General features: G+C 45.1%; 10 protein-coding genes across 10 annotated transcripts; 6 read left to right on the top strand and 4 right to left on the bottom strand.

Annotated features, from left to right (window-relative positions):
- Window positions 1-1,766: 1,766 nt before the first annotated feature.
- Window positions 1,767-2,311, bottom strand: LOC147068811 (histone H4). Its single transcript, XM_085951772.1, has one exon. The coding sequence runs from the start codon at window positions 2,201-2,203 to the stop codon at window positions 1,892-1,894; it is 312 nt and encodes a 103-aa protein (XP_085807898.1). The 5' UTR covers window positions 2,204-2,311; the 3' UTR covers window positions 1,767-1,891.
- Window positions 2,312-8,244: 5,933 nt separating this feature from the next.
- LOC147068810 (histone H3) lies at window positions 8,245-8,966 on the top strand. Its single transcript, XM_085951769.1, has one exon. It carries the CDS (start codon window positions 8,431-8,433, stop codon window positions 8,839-8,841), a length of 411 nt encoding a protein of 136 aa, XP_085807895.1. The 5' UTR covers window positions 8,245-8,430; the 3' UTR covers window positions 8,842-8,966.
- An 891-nt stretch (window positions 8,967-9,857) lies between these two features.
- Window positions 9,858-10,326, bottom strand: LOC147068809 (histone H2A). Its single transcript, XM_085951770.1, has one exon. The coding sequence runs from the start codon at window positions 10,246-10,248 to the stop codon at window positions 9,874-9,876; it is 375 nt and encodes a 124-aa protein (XP_085807896.1). The 5' UTR covers window positions 10,249-10,326; the 3' UTR covers window positions 9,858-9,873.
- Window positions 10,327-12,461: 2,135 nt separating this feature from the next.
- LOC147068808 (histone H2B-like) lies at window positions 12,462-13,058 on the top strand. Its single transcript, XM_085951730.1, has one exon. It carries the CDS (start codon window positions 12,537-12,539, stop codon window positions 12,909-12,911), a length of 375 nt encoding a protein of 124 aa, XP_085807856.1. The 5' UTR covers window positions 12,462-12,536; the 3' UTR covers window positions 12,912-13,058.
- A 1,268-nt stretch (window positions 13,059-14,326) lies between these two features.
- Window positions 14,327-15,610, top strand: LOC147068807 (uncharacterized). The gene has a single exon (XM_085951761.1). The coding sequence runs from the start codon at window positions 14,775-14,777 to the stop codon at window positions 15,480-15,482; it is 708 nt and encodes a 235-aa protein (XP_085807887.1). The 5' UTR covers window positions 14,327-14,774; the 3' UTR covers window positions 15,483-15,610.
- Window positions 15,611-17,559: 1,949 nt separating this feature from the next.
- Window positions 17,560-17,871, bottom strand: LOC147068806 (histone H4). The gene has a single exon (XM_085951771.1). It carries the CDS (start codon window positions 17,869-17,871, stop codon window positions 17,560-17,562), a length of 312 nt encoding a protein of 103 aa, XP_085807897.1.
- A 506-nt stretch (window positions 17,872-18,377) lies between these two features.
- LOC147068805 (histone H3) lies at window positions 18,378-18,913 on the top strand. Its single transcript, XM_085951768.1, has one exon. It carries the CDS (start codon window positions 18,378-18,380, stop codon window positions 18,786-18,788), a length of 411 nt encoding a protein of 136 aa, XP_085807894.1. The 3' UTR covers window positions 18,789-18,913.
- An 891-nt stretch (window positions 18,914-19,804) lies between these two features.
- Window positions 19,805-20,195, bottom strand: LOC147068804 (histone H2A). Its single transcript, XM_085951765.1, has one exon. It carries the CDS (start codon window positions 20,193-20,195, stop codon window positions 19,821-19,823), a length of 375 nt encoding a protein of 124 aa, XP_085807891.1. The 3' UTR covers window positions 19,805-19,820.
- Window positions 20,196-20,518: 323 nt separating this feature from the next.
- On the top strand, window positions 20,519-20,893 carry LOC147068803 (histone H2B-like). The gene has a single exon (XM_085951766.1). It carries the CDS (start codon window positions 20,519-20,521, stop codon window positions 20,891-20,893), a length of 375 nt encoding a protein of 124 aa, XP_085807892.1.
- Window positions 20,894-22,308: 1,415 nt separating this feature from the next.
- LOC147068802 (uncharacterized) lies at window positions 22,309-23,592 on the top strand. Its single transcript, XM_085951764.1, has one exon. The coding sequence runs from the start codon at window positions 22,757-22,759 to the stop codon at window positions 23,462-23,464; it is 708 nt and encodes a 235-aa protein (XP_085807890.1). The 5' UTR covers window positions 22,309-22,756; the 3' UTR covers window positions 23,465-23,592.
- Window positions 23,593-25,091: the final 1,499 nt, after the last annotated feature.

Here is a 25,091-nt window from a genome sequence, read left to right as displayed (position 1 = left end):
CTACCAACACAATTCAGGTGTCGAATGATATCGAGCACGTATCAATACGCAAATTGCACTCACTCACCTACCTAGGTAAAATTTTAAATCAACACGAAATTCAAAATAAAATTTTGGTGGTTTGGTTGGTTGATTTTGAGTTAGGTTAGGTTTGATTTAATTAGGTTAGGTTTGTTCGGTTAGGTTAGGTTTGATTTGGTTAGGTTAGGTTTGTTCGGTTAGGTTAGGTTTGATTTGGTTAGGTTAGGTTTGTTCGGTTAGGTTGGGTTTGATTTGGTTAGGTTAGGTTAGGTTTGTTCGGTTAGGTTAGGTTTGATTTGGTTAGGTTAGGTTTGTTCGGTTAGGTTGGGTTTGATTTGATTAGGTTAGGTTTGTTCGGTTAGGCTAGGTTTGATTTGATTAGGTTAGGTTTGTTCGGTTAGGTTAGGTTTGATTTGATTAGGTTAGGTTTGTTCGGTTAGGTTAGGTTTGTTAACCGACTGACCCGACGTTGGCTTAATTGTGTTAAATGCCCCGATCAGTCTTTGAACGTTTTGTGTTTTCTGTCTACTTTTTTCATATATAAAATCGTTTTTTCAATTAATATTTGATAATAAAGAAATCCCGAATCCCGAGAAAAGATCGGAATTTCCCGAAATTTTTAAAATTCCCGTCGGGTAATTCCCGAAACCCAACTCTAGTCACAACTACATTATCTGAAGTCTGAACATAATTAATTTCATATTTGAACGAATAATGGAATTTTAAAAATTTCGGGAAATTCCGATCTTTTCTCGGGATTCGGGATTTCTTTATTATCAAATATTAATTGAAAAAACGATTTTATATATGAAAAAAGTAGACAGAAAACACAAAACGTTCAAAGACTGATCGGGGCATTTAACACAATTAAGCCAACGTCGGGTCAGTCGGTTAACAAACCTAACCTAACCGAACAAACCTAACCTAATCAAATCAAACCTAACCTAACCGAACAAACCTAACCTAATCAAATCAAACCTAGCCTAACCGAACAAACCTAACCTAATCAAATCAAACCCAACCTAACCGAACAAACCTAACCTAATCAAATCAAACCTAGCCTAACCGAACAAACCTAACCTAATCAAATCAAACCCAACCTAACCGAACAAACCTAACCTAACCAAATCAAACCTAACCTAACCGAACAAACCTAACCTAACCTAATCAAATCAAACCTAACCTAATCAAATCAAACCCAACCTAACCGAACAAACCTAACCTAACCAAATCAAACCTAACCTAACCGAACAAACCTAACCTAACCTAACCAAATCAAACCCAACCTAACCGAACAAACCTAACCTAACCAAATCAAACCCAACATAACCGAACAAACCTAACCTAACCAAATCAAACCTAACCTAACCGAATAAACCTAACCTAATCAAATCAAATCAAACCCAACCTAACCGAACAAACCTAACCTAACCTAACCAAATCAAACCTAACCTAACCGAATAAACCTAACCTAATCAAATCAAATCAAACCCAACCTAACCGAACAAACCTAACCTAACCAAATCAAACCTAGCCTAACCGAACAAACCTAACCTAACCAAATCAAACCTAACCTAATCAAATCAAATCAAATCAAACCTAACCTAACGTAATCAAATCAAACCTAACCTAACCGAACAACAGCTGCATGCATTATTACTGCGATACTATACGAATGCAAACGGATCGAACGAAATAGACATGGTGGCCCTGAAAAGGGCCGTTTGTATGTGAGTAGATAGATATATTCACATAATAATAGTTAAGCGGGCGTAGCATAAAAACCAACCCACTCATCCATCATTATGCGTAGTCAGTCTGTATTGTATCTAGACGAGACGATACGATGAAAGGCATTATATTGGCCAGCTTAGCCGCCGAAACCGTACAGGGTGCGACCCTGTCTCTTCAGGGCGTACACGACGTCCATGGCGGTGACGGTCTTCCTCTTCGCGTGCTCCGTGTAGGTGACGGCGTCCCTGATGACGTTCTCGAGGAACACCTTCAGGACTCCTCGGGTCTCTTCGTAAATCAAGCCAGATATGCGCTTGACTCCGCCGCGACGAGCCAGACGACGGATCGCAGGCTTCGTGATGCCCTGGATGTTATCGCGAAGAACCTTCCTGTGACGCTTGGCGCCCCCTTTTCCCAATCCCTTTCCTCCTTTACCGCGACCGGTCATCTTGTATGAGTGTCAAAAAGTGGATGATGTCAAAAATCGAAACGATGCGATGCGCTCACTGCGGCCGCTAGACGAATTATAAAATTTTGCTCCCTGCGACGTCTCTTTTATAGACGCTCGTCTCGCGCGTATGCGACGTCTCGCTCGCTTCCTTGCGAAATCAAGGCGCGGGCGAGTGCGTCTCGCTCTGGCGCGTCGCGGCGCAACCACGCCCAGCGCTGCGCATTTCGCGCAAAGCGAGTGCGCAATAAAGATAACGGCTATAATTAATAATTGCGGAATAGAATAAAAAGAGATATTTTCAAAAAAAATTAACTTTCAGGCAATATTTCGACCTCAAAACGATACGCCGACAAAAATGATCACCCCCACTGTTCAGCCGAAGGCGACCGCATCGACCAATCGCAGCGAGCGGATCTCTCTATATAGTCACCCCGTCTGCGGGATCGCGTGCACATAATTCAGATTCTGACACTCGCCAAGACAACATCACGCTCTCCACCGATCTCAGTTCTACCGTTGAATTTATTCTGAAAAGAAAAAATTTAATAATCCTGACCATCGCAAAAGAGATTGATACTACTGCTCCACTGCTATTTTTCGCCAGCCAGAAAATACCTAGCCGACATCTTCCTGCCGCTGTATAGTCTTTTTCAAGATAGACAACGACAGCAGACCAAACTAGTGTTTTCATCCGGGCTATCATAGCAGAGCTGCAATACGTCAAACGATTTCAGATTTTGAATTCCTCTCCTCTATCATCCCCAAAGTGAAATATCAAGTGTGTGCCAGTGCCTTATACCAAAAGTGACAGTGTCTCAGTGCGTGAATCCGGGTATCTCAAGTGGCAAAGGCGCTGCTCTGTTCAGTGTGGTGTTGTGCTCGATCGCAGTCATCATCTCAACATAGTGATTTCGGCGACTGTGATCTTGTTGACGCCAGTGCTGTTCGGTTCAGTGCAGTTATCACCGAGTGCTTCCGGGAGTGCGCCTGAGCGCCGCGCCTGAGGAAACAGGGACACATCTGGATATATTTACTCACTCACGGTCCACAGCCGCATCCTCTCTTCTTTTCTTTTATTTTCTTTTATTCTCTTTTTCACTATACCACAAAATCATACATTATCTCCGTTTTTTCTTTTATTTTCCATAAATTAATACTTAAAATCATTGCCACTTACCTATACTAACATCATCGTTGCCATAAAAGATTTCTTTTGAATATAACTTATCTTTTTCTCCTCTATTTTTAATTCATATCACTTTACTTACTTCAACTATAAACATGTCATCGCCCAGATTTGATGAGATCCGAGAGGAAGCTACCGCAGACATAAATCACCTGATGGAAACCCCAGCAACTCCAACCCCCAGGCAACTTCTGGAACAGGACCCGGCGACGACTCTCCAGAATATCGCATACATGATAACGACAAACAAACGGCAAGACCCTCAAACAATTATCCGTTCCATTTTCAGCCTACTGATCTCCTGCATGGACCCCTCGACAAGAGCCCAATGTCGCACCCCATCGACCAGCCATCCAGCCGCCCCGAACTTCAACTTCAAGATCAAGAAATCAAAGAGAGGAACATCCCAGAAGAAACTAGAGACCCTGCCAAACTCACAAGAGACGATAGCGGCCACTCAAGATGACTCGGAATATGAAGACTTGAATGACGACACCACCTTCGCCTCAGCCGTTCGCAAACGACAGAGGCAACCGACCACCCCAAACGCCACTCAGAAGTCACCACAGCAACTTCAGAAAAAGAAGCCAGCCCCGAAAAATCACACTCCACCAAAACAAAATACCGCAGCGCCCGCCAAAAACGCCCAAAAAACCAAAATCCCTCCAGTAATACTACACACCAGACGCGATTATACAACGATCGCTAAGGACATGAAGCTGGCCGGCATAACACCAGGTATTGCAACGTTACAAAAGGACAATACTCGTATCGACTTCGATGACATCATCACATACCGGAAAACAGTGGCGTTCCTCGACCAAAGAGGGATATCATTCAATTCTTACAAGACAGAGGAAGAGAAAACCTACAAAGCCGTCATTAGAGGTATACCGACAGAAACGGACCTCAACGATGTAAAAGAAGAACTAATTGATCTTCAATTTCCGGTAATTGCCGTCCAGAGGATGCGCCGCAGATTCGACCAGGAGCCGTTACCACTTGTACTGGTCGACCTGGAAAAAAGCGACGCGGGAAAGAGCATATTCGAACTAGAGACTCTACTTTACCACCGAATCAAGGTGGAGTCTCTAAGGAGAAAAACAGCCACCGGACAGTGCCACCGATGCCAGGGCTTCGCCCACTCGGGCAGCCACTGCCACGCACCGCCAAAGTGCGTGAAATGTGCAGAAAGCCATTGGACTCACGAGTGCGATCACACTCGGGAGATGGGCCCGGCCACATGCGCAAACTGCGCTGGCCCTCATCCAGCAAACTATCGGGGTTGCCCGAAATTCCCGCGCCCAGGACAGACCAACCCCAACCACAGACGAACCTGGCCGTCTCCCCCATGGCAGAGACAACCCCAGCCGACCCAGCCTACCCAGAACGAGACCCGCCAAGCCCAAACCCACACACGACCCCAACAAATGGACCATCGCAGCGGTAGGACGACGCACACTAATAACAGGTCAGTCGCTTTCCCTACCCAATTTCCGATTACAAACAACTCGCCCTCCACCAACTCCAGCTCAGACCTAAAAAGTCTGGCAACTGCAATTATCCAATTGCAAAAAACTATGGAGCAAGCTACCGCCATGGTAGCCCAAGCCACGAAACTTGTCCAGCAAAATGGCTACTAAGACCAATCCAGCCTCACTACAGACGGCCATCTGGAACGCTCGCGGTACCTTAATTATTGATAAGGGGGAAATCATCAATTTCCTATCCAAGCACGACATCGACATACTCCTAGTTAGCGAGACCCACCTTAAACCTACTTCCCGCATCCGTTTTCCAAACTACACCACGTACAGAACGGACAGACCAACCAACAGGGGCGGCGGAACCGCCATTTTTATTAAGTCTCATATAGACCATTGTGAGGCACCTCCAACCACACAAAGCCGGGCACTAGAATCATGCTCAATCATAGTTAATACCCGCTCCTCCGGCAGCGTTAAATTCACGTCAGTCTACGTTCCCCCTTTCAAAAAGGACGATTCTATTACCAGAACAGATCTAGATAGCCTACTGGACACTAACGTTACCTCAGTAGTCATTGCGGGCGATTTCAACGCTAAGCACTTAGCTTGGGGTGGCCGCTCTTCAGACTTCAGAGGTAAAATGATCTACGAATTCACTGACGATAATAACATAACCTTAGCCGCTCCATCTGAGCCCACGCACTACCCAGCTAATAACACACATCGACCTTCTATTTTAGATTTTGCTTTACTCGCGGAAACTGATTTCATTCACGAAATCAGCGTAGTTAACGAACTATCCTCAGACCACAAGCCGGTACTTTTACATTTAGGAGACCCATCAAATGTGGTCCTAGCAATTAACAGACGTATCAGAACCCAAACATCATGGGAAGACTTTAAATCATCGTTAGAGGAAAAGCTCACGCAACCAACCCTTCTCAACACTGAGGAGAGCATAGACTCCGCAGTCGCGACATTCACGGGCGAAATACTAGATGCCGTAAACGCAGCCACTGTAGTTAGACCATCAAATCATACACTCCGCCCAGACATATCACAGCGCCTTAAAGATAAAATCAGAGAGAAAAATAAAGCACGTTTGGAATGGCAGAAGCAAAAACTCCGCGCATCCAAAACGATTTACAACAGGTTGATACCAGAGATTAGGAAAGAATTAGCCGAACTTGATGACGCCAGCTGGTGCCAAAAAGTCAATAATTTAGTCAAGGGCAGCCCACCATACTGGTCCCTAACAAAACTTTTAAGACAGACCAGGCAGAAGATTACACATATTCAAGGACCGAATGGCCCAGTATACTCTTCTATAGACAAAGCTGAAGCATTTGCAGTCAGCATAGCAAAACAATTCTCTCCAAACACTATAGACAGGAATAATTCTGAAATAGTTAATCATGTCAGACAAATCACCAGGAAAGCCAGGGATATTTACAATAAGAGGTCAGATCCTCCCCCAAATCCTCTAACACCGGCCACGGTCACGGAAATCGGTTGCCTCATTAAGTGGCTTAATAACCGAAAAGCCCCTGGTAATGACGGTCTTACAAACAGAGCCGTCAAAAACCTCCCAGACAGAGGTATAGAAATACTTACGCAGATAGTTAACGCCAGCTTAGAGCTCCAATACTTCCCAGCAGCCTGGAAAGTAGCGGACATAGTCCTTATTCCAAAACCCGGCAAGGACCTGACGTGTCCAGAAAATCACAGACCTATTAGCCTATTACCGACTTTAAGTAAAATCTTTGAACGAGTCATAAAACGCAGACTTCAAATCATGATCGATGAAGCAGACCTCATCCCAGAAATCCAACACGGATTTAGGGCAGGACATTCGACCAACCATCAACTACTTAGGGTAATCGAATACATAACTAAAGCTTTTAATTATAAAACCTTTACAACAGGTCTCTTTCTAGACATAGCAAAAGCCTTTGATAAGGTCTGGATCAAAGGCCTTATAGTCAAGCTCTCAGAATCAGGACTCGACACAGCCATGATCAACATGATAAGCTCCTTTCTCCGGAATAGGAGCTTTAATGTTAAACTTAACGGAATTAGATCCTCAACAAAAATACCCACAGCCGGAGTCCCACAAGGATCCGTGTTAGGTCCCACCCTGTACAACTTGTACACAAAGGACATACCGATTCCCACCGACAGTTACGGTAGCTCGACCATCGTTGCCCAATACGCAGATGACACAGCTATCCTAAGCAAATCGCTCAATCTCAACAAAGCAACTATGCAAGTCCAGACAGCGGCAAACCAAATATCCAACTGGTGCGATAAATGGCGTATTCAGATTAATCCAGCTAAGAGCGCTGCCATTCACTTTGCCAGGCATACGAATAGGCACCGCCTTAAAATGATAAATCTCAAGATGCACAACCACATAATCCCTTGGGATAAGTCGGTTAAATATCTAGGTCTTACGATAGACAACAAACTCACGTTTAATAAACACATACAAGAGAAAAAACGCCAAGCCATAATAGTTAACGCAAGACTTCGACCCATGATGGGCCCCAAGAGTAAACTGTCTACTCGAGCAAAACTTCTGCTCTACACAGCAATCACCAGACCAACAATCACTTACGCAAGCCCCATATGGGCTTACTCAAATCCCCGACACATTAAACTCTTTCAGACTATTCAAAACAAGACATTGCGACGAATCACGGGCGCTCCGTGGTATGTACGCAATACCACACTTCACAGAGACCTTAACATTGAAACCATCCACGAACATATCATGAAGTTGTCGAAGAGATTCTACAAATCCATGATAAACCATCCCAACGCGTCTATTAAAAATTTATTAATCGAAAATGGAAGCGACACAGACTACGTCTATAGGAGGCCGAAGGCAATCCTGCTGGACAAGCATCCACCATAGTTCCTTCACATCCTCACCACAGACTCCTTCTTACCCAAGCGACTAATCTGTTATTTTTCAGTGCAACAAGAAAAGACATTGATACCCGACCTCCCCCCGAGGATAATAAAAGATGAAGGGCACCCCGCCGCCTGACATAAGTGCAGGCGGAGGGAACCTTCCTCCCTAGTATTAAAAAATTTAAATACACACACATTTTTCATGACTCAACACAGGGACTCAAGTATAAAAGACTAAATACTGCTCGGCGGGGTTGGACAATCGGACTATCAATGTCAATGCAGAGATCTTCACCGGATTCCACTAGACCAATGATTTGACCTGAAGCTGGGTCATATCATCATCCTACACCTTGTATTTTATGTTTGTACCCTTTCTTTTTTGTTGACTATCTCAACAAAGAAGAAATGTTTGTATGTGAGTACAAAATCGGTGCGTGCACTTGTATGCAATTACAAGGACAAGCACCTTGCCAAAGCCTCTCAACGCCATCATACATAGATGAAGGAGATAGGGGGCATAGCCCCGGGACTCCAATTAAAAGTAAAAAGGCAATATACTAAACAAAAAAGGATCGCGTGCACACTTCTCGTTGAACGCTCGTTTCAGAACCTACTACTTTGAAGAAGAAGACATGGCTCGTACCAAGCAGACTGCCCGAAAATCCACCGGTGGAAAAGCTCCCCGCAAACAGCTCGCCACGAAGGCCGCGAGGAAAAGCGCGCCGGCCACAGGGGGCGTGAAGAAGCCCCATCGTTACAGGCCCGGTACGGTCGCTCTCCGTGAGATCCGCCGTTATCAGAAGAGCACTGAGCTCCTCATCCGCAAGCTGCCCTTCCAGCGACTGGTGCGCGAGATCGCTCAAGATTTCAAGACCGATCTGCGCTTCCAGAGCTCGGCCGTCATGGCGCTGCAGGAGGCCAGCGAGGCGTACCTCGTCGGTCTATTCGAGGACACGAACCTTTGCGCCATCCACGCCAAACGCGTCACCATCATGCCCAAAGATATCCAGCTGGCGAGACGAATCCGCGGCGAACGCGCTTAAGAATTAAAAAAAAAAAAATAATATTTATCATACCTATCGCAAAAGGCCCTTTTCAGGGCCGCAAATTTTTTGACATTCGAATGTTTACGCAACCGTGAGCGAGCGATCGGCCGTTATGTGCCTATAATAATATATTTATATATACCTATTTATCCAAGTATAATATATTATTATCATCCTGCGTGTTCCACTATTTTTGGATAAAAATAGGTTTGTTAGTAATATTGCGTTTGTTGTATGTAATTGATCAATTAAGCAGTTGATTAGATAAAATATACTCACCATCTAATAATAACGCAACGCTGCGTACGTAGTGCGTTGTGTGTGAGGCGAGATTCATTAAATAATATCTACCCACATAATATTAATTAAACAGCCTCCTTATATTACCTATTATTTTAGAAAACGCACCAATCTCTTATCAAAACGCGTTTTCTATCCGTCAGTCCACCACCATCCATACCTTGTCATATTATCTCGCCGTCCATCTACCACAATTAATTAATTAATTAATTAATTATAATAATGTCGCTAAACACGTTATATAGATATAATCAATAGATGCTCCTCACCTATATAAATACATATATCACAATCATTATCCTACAAAACTATTTAAAACTGAAACCGCCACACCATACGAGTAGTTTAAACAAACAAGAGATCGACACATCGCATCTCTATCTCCTCATTAATTACTACGAAATTATATACCTACCTACCTACTTACTTATTTTAGATGTATTTTCAAATTTTGAATTTCCAGAACATTTATTGTAATATGGACAGTTCTCTCTGTGCGCATTCATTGCTAATTAATACCTATAATAATAACAATTTGAATACTACCTACTTTCGATGAATAATTATTTCAATCAATTTTATAAGCAACAATAACGAGCTCGACACGTTCGCTACCAGTCGGATTTGAATAAAAATGGCGGCCCTGAAAAGGGCCTTTTGTACGACGATAGATGGATTATTGCATGTAATCATAGAAGATACGATTTTTTTTTTTTTATTTATTTTTTTTTACGCCTTCTTCTCAGTCTTCTTGGGCAAGAGCACCGCCTGGATGTTGGGCAGCACTCCTCCCTGGGCGATGGTGACACCGGAGAGCAGCTTGTTCAGCTCCTCGTCGTTGCGGATGGCGAGCTGCAAATGACGAGGGATGATCCTGGTCTTCTTGTTGTCGCGGGCCGCGTTTCCCGCCAACTCGAGTACTTCGGCGGCGAGGTATTCCATGACGGCGGCCAGGTACACCGGCGCACCAGCGCCCACCCTCTCGGCGTAGTTTCCCTTGCGCAGGAGTCTGTGTATGCGACCGACGGGGAACTGGAGTCCGGCGCGATTCGAACGAGACTTTGCCTTTCCCTTGACTTTACCGCCTTTTCCGCGACCAGACATGGCGAGATGTGGTAGTGTTGAAAATTAACTGTGCGAAAGATGCGCGTCGATCTGAATCGACGGACGGTCCTTTGAAGAAAGCTCACTCAGGGACTTGACTTTGACTTTGGATCATCCTTCAGTATTTATGGGGCTCACATACGTTAAGCATTATCCCCTTCGTCTCTATTATTTGGTCGCTGGTGAAGGTTTCTCTGAATTTACGTGTGCGATTTTACTCCGGGTCTTGAGGAGACCCGTTTATTACGGGGTCTTGAAGAGACCCGTTCGGGTCTTGAGGAGACTCGGGTGAGGTTTTGAGATCCTCTATATGGCAAGGGGTGTTGTTTTAATAATGAATTTAATTTTAATTTTTAATCTTAGTTAAAAATGAGAAAAAGTTTTTAACTAGTAATGGATATGTTCGTTTAGCATTCTCATTCGAGCCACAGCCCGGACCACCGTCTTCACCGTCCGAGTTATTGCCCATCAGCCGATCATCAACCGCCAAAGGCCAACGGCGGTATTGCCTTCTTGTTTGATTGAAGACGCCAGAGGAGGAGGAGTTTGAGTGTAGCATCGGGACATCGGAATCATGCACGGGGCGGAGTTCATCGTTGAGAGTCCGCCGCGCCAGCTTACGTCCCATCCAGTTTTAGCGGGCTTGCCAGCACGCCATCTCAGGAGGCCAGTCATGCTCGTTCCGAGGCATACACCACACCAGTCCAAGCGAGTGAAGTCGAAGAAAGAAGAATAGAAAAACGATAACCACTCGTTTTGGGATGTTAGGCCCATCATGATTGCTCATCAAAATTTGAGCCGCGGCGGGGTGAAAAACTCCGGGAGTGTTTGTGAGACTCTCCCGGCCAAAAACCCCGCCGCTGTGATTTGTATCTGTAAGCTTTATTATAAAAAGAACAGGTTAGTAAGAAGAAGGAAAAGGTTGCGGTCTATGCTTCGAGAGAGGAGTCATCTAGTACGAGTCTTGGGCTGCTACTCTCTAGTCATCCATCTGTGTGGGCTGTGCCATTTGACGCTCGGCTCAGAGTTTTGAGGGCGGTTCGCGGCAGTTCGAGACGACAGAGAGGGGCAGCTTTGGATCTGTATCTGTAATCATAAGTGGCATTTTTATATTTGTTATATATTTGTTATATTTATTATCTGTTCCTGCGTCGTAGTTGTTTGTTTTTGTTTTTGTTTATGCTGGGTCCTGCCTTTATTCTCCTAAGGAAGGACCTGGGTCTGTCATGGTCCATGACTGTATTCTCGTCGTAGTCGTTGAGATTTTTGATTATAGCGTTTGGATGATTATCCATTGACGCGTAGAATTTTATCGCTAGTTTTCCTATGTGCTCTTCTAGCGTTTCCATTTCTAGGTCTCTATGTAGTATTTTATTGCGGACGTAGTTTGGGGCGCCTGTAATCGATCTTAGGACTATGTTTTGAACTACTTGCAGCTTCTTGATGAGGTTTGGGCTGCCGTGAGCCCAGATGGGGCAAGCGTAGGTCATGATGGGTCTAATTATTGCTGTATGTAATAGCAGTTTGCCTCTCATGGAGACTTTGCTGCGCCTACCTAGCATTGGGGTTAGTCTGGCTTTTACTATTCTAGCTTCTCTGTCTTTTGAGTTGATGTGTTTAAAGAATGTAAGATTCTTATCTAAGTGAAGTCCTAAGTATTTGACCGTGGTTGACCACGGGATTAGTTTTTTGCTCATGACGAGTTGATTTCTGATTTTGCAGAGCCTATCGCCCCTATGTCTGAAGATAATTGCCTCGCTTTTGCTGGCATTTAGTTTGATGCGCCACTTGTCGCACCATTTAACTATTTGGTTAGCTGCTAGTTGAACTAATTTAGTGGCCTGGTTGAGTTGGATAGATCTAGCTAGTATGGCGGTGTCGTCTGCGTATTGAGCGACTATACAGGATCTTGCGGAGGTATTGCTTGGGATGGGTATGTCTCTGGTGTAGAGGTTGTATAGGATGGGGGCTAGTACCGATCCTTGGGGAACTCCAGCTTTAATGCGTCTGATGGAAGATTTGATTCCGTGGTATTTGATAGAAAATTGTCTTCTGGTATATCCAAAGCTCTATTTTGTGATGGCGTGCGGTGCGCCCGTAGCGGGAGACGTGCGCCGCATCACGCGACCCGCAAAGCCGCGCGCCGTTCGCTCTACACAGCGATGGCAAGCGGTAAAAAAAAAAAATTTCGGCAGATTCTCACTCGAGCCACCGCCGCCGATTGACACCGCACCTACCTAATCTATCTATATATCCGTATTGTATCGTAATACCCATCGCCGATCATCATGCCGCCCAAGACTAGCGGAAAGGCCGCCAAGAAATCCGGCAAAGCCCAGAAGAACATCTCCAAGGGAGACAAGAAGAAGACAAAGAGGAGGAGGAAGGAGAGTTACGCAATCTACATCTACAAGGTGCTCAAGCAGGTGCACCCCGACACCGGAATCTCCAGTAAGGCGATGAGCATCATGAACAGCTTCGTCAACGACATCTTCGAGAGGATCGCCGCCGAAGCGTCGCGCCTCGCCCACTACAACAAGCGCTCCACCATCACCAGCAGGGAGATCCAGACCGCCGTCAGGCTCCTTCTGCCCGGAGAGCTCGCCAAGCACGCCGTCAGCGAAGGAACAAAGGCAGTCACCAAATACACCAGCTCCAAGTGAAGTCCATGAAAATGAAGAAAGAAGAAAAAAAACCAGCAAAGGCCCTTTTAAGGGCCGCCAATATTTTCAAATCGAATTGATCGAATCGCATGTTTCGCTAGTCTCATTATCGCTATTAATATTATGCCAAGCAGGAAAAATAAATAAATCGACTGACTGCCTACCTATTGTAATAATAATAATACGAATATTTGTTACAATAATTATCTTGTATCTGCGCTTATAATTATATCATTATCCAACACCATATTATAAACTAGACTAGATAACTAACTAAGCCCGCCACGAAGGATGATTTGATAGGAAAATAATAAGAATCAATCTATCTGTGAATATTATTTTATTATTATTAAGTACAACAGTACCCACCTAAGTAAGTCAGTAAGTAGAACAATAAGTCATCATTATACTATTGATAATATTATCCATACATCTTAGGTGAATGCATGCGTGCGTGCATCTGAAAAAGAAAATATCACATTAGATTTAGGTACATAATATTACACATCTGTTTGTTATCTCGATTATCGTCTGTGCGTGGAGGATTTTCATCGATCCTTCAACGGATGGACCTGCGATACATAAATAATGCGAATCGGATAATTTTGCATTGTACGATAGATTTTTTGGTACGTACGTACGTACGTACATGACACATAATTTCGGGAATAGTTTATTCCGAATCCCCCCCCCCCCGATCGATATCTTAAAATAATCCTTCCAGTGTCCAATGTCTTCATATTTGATTTCATATAGGTACTTAATAGTAACAATGACATTAGTAATTCGTGTTTCGGTCTCGCACTTATGGTTATGGTTGTCGATTTCGGCTGCTATGGTTTTCTACTCTCATATGTGCGTTGTTACATGCCAGTATGCTTTGCATCGGTCATATTAAACACACTCATAATATTATATTATCATATTTAATTATTTAATTAATTATTTAATTAATTAATTAATTGATTATAACTATTTATTTACGATATCTATCTATCGCGGGAGGGAGGGAGGGAGGGAGGCGCAGTGAGCGAGCGAGCGACCGATCGCGCCGTACCTATCGCAATCCATTGTTAGGTAAGTAATTATTCGAATTGAACATTCTATTCTCATGTCGTGCTTCTTTATTTACCATCGTGCACAATACCATGCACCATCGTCGCCTGCTGCTCCTTCGTGAACACTGCGGACTGCATCGAGCACCGCGGGGCCGCCGCCGTCGTCTTCGCCCGATACGAGTAATGTTTGTATGCCGCGATCGTCTTGTGCTAACTCCGGCCGACTCGGGGGCGGATCGCGACGCCCGTGGGGGCGCCAGGGGCCCGCGGCCGATCGCAACCGCGAGGAGGTATATCGACGCGCCGGACGAAGGCTCGATCGTTGGAATCTGATAATTCTTAACGAATCTACGGCCATTTTCCCGACACGTTATGTGCGCGCGCGGACACAATTCCAATTTGAAACGCATCCCGCGAGCCCGAGGACAGACTCGCGACCATTCGCCCGCTTTGAAACGACAGACAGATCGGTGGGCGGCGCGACCGCCCGCCCCTGAGCCCCCTCGCTAGGGCGGCGGCCGCGAAAAATTGAAAAATATCGAGAGATCGAAGCAAAAATGCCGGTGCAATTCGTGACTAAAATCGCCGATCTAGACGGACATCATCTCTGAGAGCGGCGTTCGCACATCGGTACTGCGGCACCCGTCTCGCTCTCGCCGTATACAATCCGCGAGCCGTTCGAGTCGTTTCACTCTAGCGCATCGTACAGATAGATAGCAAGCAAGCAAGCAGAATATACGCCGCGATACAATATAATTTAATATTATATTTCATTCTATTATTCAATCAATCGAATAACGCAAAGATGGCAGATACAGCAGCACCCGTCACCGCTTCGCCGGTGCCCTCTACCCCTGCGAAGAAATCGGCAGCAGGCAAAGCCGCGAAGAAGCCCAAGGTCAAGCCGACGCATCCCAAGACCTCTGAGATGGTCAACAGCGCCATCAAAGAGCTGAAAGAGCGCGCCGGATCCTCCCTGCAGGCGATAAAAAAATACATCTCGGCCAACTACAAGGTGGACGCCGACAAGCTGGCGCCCTTCATCAAGAAATACCTGAAGGGTGCCGTCGAATCCGGCGCCCTAGTGCAGACCAAGGGCAAGGGGGCCTCCGGTTCGTTCAAACTGGAAGCCGGCAAGGCCAAATCGGCGGGCGGCTCCACCTCCGGTAAGAAGCCCGCCGCGAAGAAATCGCGCCCCGCCTCATCCAAGGAGAAGAAGGGCGCCGCAGCCGGCGGAGGCAAGTCTTCGGCGGCAGCCGCAAAGAAGAAGCCCGCGACCGCCATGAGAAAGTCGTCGGCCCCTCTTGAAACCGCGGCCAGATCGGCCGCAGCCGCCAAGAAAGCTGCCTCTCCCAAGAAGGCCGCCCCCGCCGCCAAGAAGGCCGCCAAGCCCAAGACGCCGACCAAGGCGAAAAAGTCCGCCAAGCCGCCCACGAAGAAGCCGAAGGCGCCAAAGCCCAAGAAGGCCGCTGCGAAGAAGCCCGCCGCGAAGAAAGCCGCTGCGAAGAAGTAAGACGCCGTGATCGAATCTAATCTAATCATCACGATGACGATGATGCGACGACGGCAGCCCGGGAAGGGGGGGTATCTCGGGTGGATGACGACGACGACGACAATAGACGAGATGAATGAGGATAGAGATGGAGATGAATAATACGCGTTCGCTCGCATTTTATTGAAACAAAAGCCCTTTTCAGGGCTACCAACACAATTCAGGTGTCGAATGATATCGAGCACGTATCAATACGCAAATTGCACTCACTCACCTACCTAGGTAAAATTTTAAATCAACACGAAATTCAAAATAAAATTTTGGTGGTTTGGTTGGTTGATTTTGAGTTAGGTTAGGTTTGATTTAATTAGGTTAGGTTTGTTCGGTTAGGTTAGGTTTGATTTGGTTAGGTTAGGTTTGTTCGGTTAGGTTAGGTTTGATTTGGTTAGGTTAGGTTTGTTCGGTTAGGTTGGGTTTGATTTGGTTAGGTTAGGTTAGGTTTGTTCGGTTAGGTTAGGTTTGATTTGGTTAGGTTAGGTTTGTTCGGTTAGGTTGGGTTTGATTTGATTAGGTTAGGTTTGTTCGGTTAGGCTAGGTTTGATTTGATTAGGTTAGGTTTGTTCGGTTAGGTTAGGTTTGATTTGATTAGGTTAGGTTTGTTCGGTTAGGTTAGGTTTGTTAACCGACTGACCCGACGTTGGCTTAATTGTGTTAAATGCCCCGATCAGTCTTTGAACGTTTTGTGTTTTCTGTCTACTTTTTTCATATATAAAATCGTTTTTTCAATTAATATTTGATAATAAAGAAATCCCGAATCCCGAGAAAAGATCGGAATTTCCCGAAATTTTTAAAATTCCCGTCGGGTAATTCCCGAAACCCAACTCTAGTCACAACTACATTATCTGAAGTCTGAACATAATTAATTTCATATTTGAACGAATAATGGAATTTTAAAAATTTCGGGAAATTCCGATCTTTTCTCGGGATTCGGGATTTCTTTATTATCAAATATTAATTGAAAAAACGATTTTATATATGAAAAAAGTAGACAGAAAACACAAAACGTTCAAAGACTGATCGGGGCATTTAACACAATTAAGCCAACGTCGGGTCAGTCGGTTAACAAACCTAACCTAACCGAACAAACCTAACCTAATCAAATCAAACCTAACCTAACCGAACAAACCTAACCTAATCAAATCAAACCTAGCCTAACCGAACAAACCTAACCTAATCAAATCAAACCCAACCTAACCGAACAAACCTAACCTAATCAAATCAAACCTAGCCTAACCGAACAAACCTAACCTAATCAAATCAAACCCAACCTAACCGAACAAACCTAACCTAACCAAATCAAACCTAACCTAACCGAACAAACCTAACCTAACCTAATCAAATCAAACCTAACCTAATCAAATCAAACCCAACCTAACCGAACAAACCTAACCTAACCAAATCAAACCTAACCTAACCGAACAAACCTAACCTAACCTAACCAAATCAAACCCAACCTAACCGAACAAACCTAACCTAACCAAATCAAACCCAACATAACCGAACAAACCTAACCTAACCAAATCAAACCTAACCTAACCGAATAAACCTAACCTAATCAAATCAAATCAAACCCAACCTAACCGAACAAACCTAACCTAACCTAACCAAATCAAACCTAACCTAACCGAATAAACCTAACCTAATCAAATCAAATCAAACCCAACCTAACCGAACAAACCTAACCTAACCAAATCAAACCTAGCCTAACCGAACAAACCTAACCTAACCAAATCAAACCTAACCTAATCAAATCAAATCAAATCAAACCTAACCTAACGTAATCAAATCAAACCTAACCTAACCGAACAACAGCTGCATGCATTATTACTGCGATACTATACGAATGCAAACGGATCGAACGAAATAGACATGGTGGCCCTGAAAAGGGCCGTTTGTATGTGAGTAGATAGATATATTCACATAATAATAGTTAAGCGGGCGTAGCATAAAAACCAACCCACTCATCCATCATTATGCGTAGTCAGTCTGTATTGTATCTAGACGAGACGATACGATGAAAGGCATTATATTGGCCAGCTTAGCCGCCGAAACCGTACAGGGTGCGACCCTGTCTCTTCAGGGCGTACACGACGTCCATGGCGGTGACGGTCTTCCTCTTCGCGTGCTCCGTGTAGGTGACGGCGTCCCTGATGACGTTCTCGAGGAACACCTTCAGGACTCCTCGGGTCTCTTCGTAAATCAAGCCAGATATGCGCTTGACTCCGCCGCGACGAGCCAGACGACGGATCGCAGGCTTCGTGATGCCCTGGATGTTATCGCGAAGAACCTTCCTGTGACGCTTGGCGCCCCCTTTTCCCAATCCCTTTCCTCCTTTACCGCGACCGGTCATCTTGTATGAGTGTCAAAAAGTGGATGATGTCAAAAATCGAAACGATGCGATGCGCTCACTGCGGCCGCTAGACGAATTATAAAATTTTGCTCCCTGCGACGTCTCTTTTATAGACGCTCGTCTCGCGCGTATGCGACGTCTCGCTCGCTTCCTTGCGAAATCAAGGCGCGGGCGAGTGCGTCTCGCTCTGGCGCGTCGCGGCGCAACCACGCCCAGCGCTGCGCATTTCGCGCAAAGCGAGTGCGCAATAAAGATAACGGCTATAATTAATAATTGCGGAATAGAATAAAAAGAGATATTTTCAAAAAAAATTAACTTTCAGGCAATATTTCGACCTCAAAACGATACGCCGACAAAAATGATCACCCCCACTGTTCAGCCGAAGGCGACCGCATCGACCAATCGCAGCGAGCGGATCTCTCTATATAGTCACCCCGTCTGCGGGATCGCGTGCACACTTCTCGTTGAACGCTCGTTTCAGAACCTACTACTTTGAAGAAGAAGACATGGCTCGTACCAAGCAGACTGCCCGAAAATCCACCGGTGGAAAAGCTCCCCGCAAACAGCTCGCCACGAAGGCCGCGAGGAAAAGCGCGCCGGCCACAGGGGGCGTGAAGAAGCCCCATCGTTACAGGCCCGGTACGGTCGCTCTCCGTGAGATCCGCCGTTATCAGAAGAGCACTGAGCTCCTCATCCGCAAGCTGCCCTTCCAGCGACTGGTGCGCGAGATCGCTCAAGATTTCAAGACCGATCTGCGCTTCCAGAGCTCGGCCGTCATGGCGCTGCAGGAGGCCAGCGAGGCGTACCTCGTCGGTCTATTCGAGGACACGAACCTTTGCGCCATCCACGCCAAACGCGTCACCATCATGCCCAAAGATATCCAGCTGGCGAGACGAATCCGCGGCGAACGCGCTTAAGAATTAAAAAAAAAAAAATAATATTTATCATACCTATCGCAAAAGGCCCTTTTCAGGGCCGCAAATTTTTTGACATTCGAATGTTTACGCAACCGTGAGCGAGCGATCGGCCGTTATGTGCCTATAATAATATATTTATATATACCTATTTATCCAAGTATAATATATTATTATCATCCTGCGTGTTCCACTATTTTTGGATAAAAATAGGTTTGTTAGTAATATTGCGTTTGTTGTATGTAATTGATCAATTAAGCAGTTGATTAGATAAAATATACTCACCATCTAATAATAACGCAACGCTGCGTACGTAGTGCGTTGTGTGTGAGGCGAGATTCATTAAATAATATCTACCCACATAATATTAATTAAACAGCCTCCTTATATTACCTATTATTTTAGAAAACGCACCAATCTCTTATCAAAACGCGTTTTCTATCCGTCAGTCCACCACCATCCATACCTTGTCATATTATCTCGCCGTCCATCTACCACAATTAATTAATTAATTAATTAATTATAATAATGTCGCTAAACACGTTATATAGATATAATCAATAGATGCTCCTCACCTATATAAATACATATATCACAATCATTATCCTACAAAACTATTTAAAACTGAAACCGCCACACCATACGAGTAGTTTAAACAAACAAGAGATCGACACATCGCATCTCTATCTCCTCATTAATTACTACGAAATTATATACCTACCTACCTACTTACTTATTTTAGATGTATTTTCAAATTTTGAATTTCCAGAACATTTATTGTAATATGGACAGTTCTCTCTGTGCGCATTCATTGCTAATTAATACCTATAATAATAACAATTTGAATACTACCTACTTTCGATGAATAATTATTTCAATCAATTTTATAAGCAACAATAACGAGCTCGACACGTTCGCTACCAGTCGGATTTGAATAAAAATGGCGGCCCTGAAAAGGGCCTTTTGTACGACGATAGATGGATTATTGCATGTAATCATAGAAGATACGATTTTTTTTTTTTTATTTATTTTTTTTTACGCCTTCTTCTCAGTCTTCTTGGGCAAGAGCACCGCCTGGATGTTGGGCAGCACTCCTCCCTGGGCGATGGTGACACCGGAGAGCAGCTTGTTCAGCTCCTCGTCGTTGCGGATGGCGAGCTGCAAATGACGAGGGATGATCCTGGTCTTCTTGTTGTCGCGGGCCGCGTTTCCCGCCAACTCGAGTACTTCGGCGGCGAGGTATTCCATGACGGCGGCCAGGTACACCGGCGCACCAGCGCCCACCCTCTCGGCGTAGTTTCCCTTGCGCAGGAGTCTGTGTATGCGACCGACGGGGAACTGGAGTCCGGCGCGATTCGAACGAGACTTTGCCTTTCCCTTGACTTTACCGCCTTTTCCGCGACCAGACATGGCGAGATGTGGTAGTGTTGAAAATTAACTGTGCGAAAGATGCGCGTCGATCTGAATCGACGGACGGTCCTTTGAAGAAAGCTCACTCAGGGATATCCAAAGCTCTATTTTGTGATGGCGTGCGGTGCGCCCGTAGCGGGAGACGTGCGCCGCATCACGCGACCCGCAAAGCCGCGCGCCGTTCGCTCTACACAGCGATGGCAAGCGGTAAAAAAAAAAAATTTCGGCAGATTCTCACTCGAGCCACCGCCGCCGATTGACACCGCACCTACCTAATCTATCTATATATCCGTATTGTATCGTAATACCCATCGCCGATCATCATGCCGCCCAAGACTAGCGGAAAGGCCGCCAAGAAATCCGGCAAAGCCCAGAAGAACATCTCCAAGGGAGACAAGAAGAAGACAAAGAGGAGGAGGAAGGAGAGTTACGCAATCTACATCTACAAGGTGCTCAAGCAGGTGCACCCCGACACCGGAATCTCCAGTAAGGCGATGAGCATCATGAACAGCTTCGTCAACGACATCTTCGAGAGGATCGCCGCCGAAGCGTCGCGCCTCGCCCACTACAACAAGCGCTCCACCATCACCAGCAGGGAGATCCAGACCGCCGTCAGGCTCCTTCTGCCCGGAGAGCTCGCCAAGCACGCCGTCAGCGAAGGAACAAAGGCAGTCACCAAATACACCAGCTCCAAGTGAAGTCCATGAAAATGAAGAAAGAAGAAAAAAAACCAGCAAAGGCCCTTTTAAGGGCCGCCAATATTTTCAAATCGAATTGATCGAATCGCATGTTTCGCTAGTCTCATTATCGCTATTAATATTATGCCAAGCAGGAAAAATAAATAAATCGACTGACTGCCTACCTATTGTAATAATAATAATACGAATATTTGTTACAATAATTATCTTGTATCTGCGCTTATAATTATATCATTATCCAACACCATATTATAAACTAGACTAGATAACTAACTAAGCCCGCCACGAAGGATGATTTGATAGGAAAATAATAAGAATCAATCTATCTGTGAATATTATTTTATTATTATTAAGTACAACAGTACCCACCTAAGTAAGTCAGTAAGTAGAACAATAAGTCATCATTATACTATTGATAATATTATCCATACATCTTAGGTGAATGCATGCGTGCGTGCATCTGAAAAAGAAAATATCACATTAGATTTAGGTACATAATATTACACATCTGTTTGTTATCTCGATTATCGTCTGTGCGTGGAGGATTTTCATCGATCCTTCAACGGATGGACCTGCGATACATAAATAATGCGAATCGGATAATTTTGCATTGTACGATAGATTTTTTGGTACGTACGTACGTACGTACATGACACATAATTTCGGGAATAGTTTATTCCGAATCCCCCCCCCCCCGATCGATATCTTAAAATAATCCTTCCAGTGTCCAATGTCTTCATATTTGATTTCATATAGGTACTTAATAGTAACAATGACATTAGTAATTCGTGTTTCGGTCTCGCACTTATGGTTATGGTTGTCGATTTCGGCTGCTATGGTTTTCTACTCTCATATGTGCGTTGTTACATGCCAGTATGCTTTGCATCGGTCATATTAAACACACTCATAATATTATATTATCATATTTAATTATTTAATTAATTATTTAATTAATTAATTAATTGATTATAACTATTTATTTACGATATCTATCTATCGCGGGAGGGAGGGAGGGAGGGAGGCGCAGTGAGCGAGCGAGCGACCGATCGCGCCGTACCTATCGCAATCCATTGTTAGGTAAGTAATTATTCGAATTGAACATTCTATTCTCATGTCGTGCTTCTTTATTTACCATCGTGCACAATACCATGCACCATCGTCGCCTGCTGCTCCTTCGTGAACACTGCGGACTGCATCGAGCACCGCGGGGCCGCCGCCGTCGTCTTCGCCCGATACGAGTAATGTTTGTATGCCGCGATCGTCTTGTGCTAACTCCGGCCGACTCGGGGGCGGATCGCGACGCCCGTGGGGGCGCCAGGGGCCCGCGGCCGATCGCAACCGCGAGGAGGTATATCGACGCGCCGGACGAAGGCTCGATCGTTGGAATCTGATAATTCTTAACGAATCTACGGCCATTTTCCCGACACGTTATGTGCGCGCGCGGACACAATTCCAATTTGAAACGCATCCCGCGAGCCCGAGGACAGACTCGCGACCATTCGCCCGCTTTGAAACGACAGACAGATCGGTGGGCGGCGCGACCGCCCGCCCCTGAGCCCCCTCGCTAGGGCGGCGGCCGCGAAAAATTGAAAAATATCGAGAGATCGAAGCAAAAATGCCGGTGCAATTCGTGACTAAAATCGCCGATCTAGACGGACATCATCTCTGAGAGCGGCGTTCGCACATCGGTACTGCGGCACCCGTCTCGCTCTCGCCGTATACAATCCGCGAGCCGTTCGAGTCGTTTCACTCTAGCGCATCGTACAGATAGATAGCAAGCAAGCAAGCAGAATATACGCCGCGATACAATATAATTTAATATTATATTTCATTCTATTATTCAATCAATCGAATAACGCAAAGATGGCAGATACAGCAGCACCCGTCACCGCTTCGCCGGTGCCCTCTACCCCTGCGAAGAAATCGGCAGCAGGCAAAGCCGCGAAGAAGCCCAAGGTCAAGCCGACGCATCCCAAGACCTCTGAGATGGTCAACAGCGCCATCAAAGAGCTGAAAGAGCGCGCCGGATCCTCCCTGCAGGCGATAAAAAAATACATCTCGGCCAACTACAAGGTGGACGCCGACAAGCTGGCGCCCTTCATCAAGAAATACCTGAAGGGTGCCGTCGAATCCGGCGCCCTAGTGCAGACCAAGGGCAAGGGGGCCTCCGGTTCGTTCAAACTGGAAGCCGGCAAGGCCAAATCGGCGGGCGGCTCCACCTCCGGTAAGAAGCCCGCCGCGAAGAAATCGCGCCCCGCCTCATCCAAGGAGAAGAAGGGCGCCGCAGCCGGCGGAGGCAAGTCTTCGGCGGCAGCCGCAAAGAAGAAGCCCGCGACCGCCATGAGAAAGTCGTCGGCCCCTCTTGAAACCGCGGCCAGATCGGCCGCAGCCGCCAAGAAAGCTGCCTCTCCCAAGAAGGCCGCCCCCGCCGCCAAGAAGGCCGCCAAGCCCAAGACGCCGACCAAGGCGAAAAAGTCCGCCAAGCCGCCCACGAAGAAGCCGAAGGCGCCAAAGCCCAAGAAGGCCGCTGCGAAGAAGCCCGCCGCGAAGAAAGCCGCTGCGAAGAAGTAAGACGCCGTGATCGAATCTAATCTAATCATCACGATGACGATGATGCGACGACGGCAGCCCGGGAAGGGGGGGTATCTCGGGTGGATGACGACGACGACGACAATAGACGAGATGAATGAGGATAGAGATGGAGATGAATAATACGCGTTCGCTCGCATTTTATTGAAACAAAAGCCCTTTTCAGGGCTACCAACACAATTCAGGTGTCGAATGATATCGAGCACGTATCAATACGCAAATTGCACTCACTCACCTACCTAGGTAAAATTTTAAATCAACACGAAATTCAAAATAAAATTTTGGTGGTTTGGTTGGTTGATTTTGAGTTAGGTTAGGTTTGATTTAATTAGGTTAGGTTTGTTCGGTTAGGTTAGGTTTGATTTGGTTAGGTTAGGTTTGTTCGGTTAGGTTAGGTTTGATTTGGTTAGGTTAGGTTTGTTCGGTTAGGTTGGGTTTGATTTGGTTAGGTTAGGTTAGGTTTGTTCGGTTAGGTTAGGTTTGATTTGGTTAGGTTAGGTTTGTTCGGTTAGGTTGGGTTTGATTTGATTAGGTTAGGTTTGTTCGGTTAGGCTAGGTTTGATTTGATTAGGTTAGGTTTGTTCGGTTAGGTTAGGTTTGATTTGATTAGGTTAGGTTTGTTCGGTTAGGTTAGGTTTGTTAACCGACTGACCCGACGTTGGCTTAATTGTGTTAAATGCCCCGATCAGTCTTTGAACGTTTTGTGTTTTCTGTCTACTTTTTTCATATATAAAATCGTTTTTTCAATTAATATTTGATAATAAAGAAATCCCGAATCCCGAGAAAAGATCGGAATTTCCCGAAATTTTTAAAATTCCCGTCGGGTAATTCCCGAAACCCAACTCTAGTCACAACTACATTATCTGAAGTCTGAACATAATTAATTTCATATTTGAACGAATAATGGAATTTTAAAAATTTCGGGAAATTCCGATCTTTTCTCGGGATTCGGGATTTCTTTATTATCAAATATTAATTGAAAAAACGATTTTATATATGAAAAAAGTAGACAGAAAACACAAAACGTTCAAAGACTGATCGGGGCATTTAACACAATTAAGCCAACGTCGGGTCAGTCGGTTAACAAACCTAACCTAACCGAACAAACCTAACCTAATCAAATCAAACCTAACCTAACCGAACAAACCTAACCTAATCAAATCAAACCTAGCCTAACCGAACAAACCTAACCTAATCAAATCAAACCCAACCTAACCGAACAAACCTAACCTAATCAAATCAAACCTAGCCTAACCGAACAAACCTAACCTAATCAAATCAAACCCAACCTAACCGAACAAACCTAACCTAACCAAATCAAACCTAACCTAACCGAACAAACCTAACCTAACCTAATCAAATCAAACCTAACCTAATCAAATCAAACCCAACCTAACCGAACAAACCTAACCTAACCAAATCAAACCTAACCTAACCGAACAAACCTAACCTAACCTAACCAAATCAAACCCAACCTAACCGAACAAACCTAACCTAACCAAATCAAACCCAACATAACCGAACAAACCTAACCTAACCAAATCAAACCTAACCTAACCGAATAAACCTAACCTAATCAAATCAAATCAAACCCAACCTAACCGAACAA

The sequence above is a fragment of the Rhyacophila brunnea genome, unplaced genomic scaffold (assembly GCF_057557595.1).
Source record: "Rhyacophila brunnea isolate RB1 unplaced genomic scaffold, BYU_Rbru_1.0 scaffold_248, whole genome shotgun sequence".
NCBI classification, from domain to species: Eukaryota; Metazoa; Arthropoda; class Insecta; order Trichoptera; family Rhyacophilidae; genus Rhyacophila; species Rhyacophila brunnea.
The sequence above is the reverse complement of the archived record's forward strand: the minus strand, read 5'-3'. Positions and strand labels throughout refer to the sequence as shown.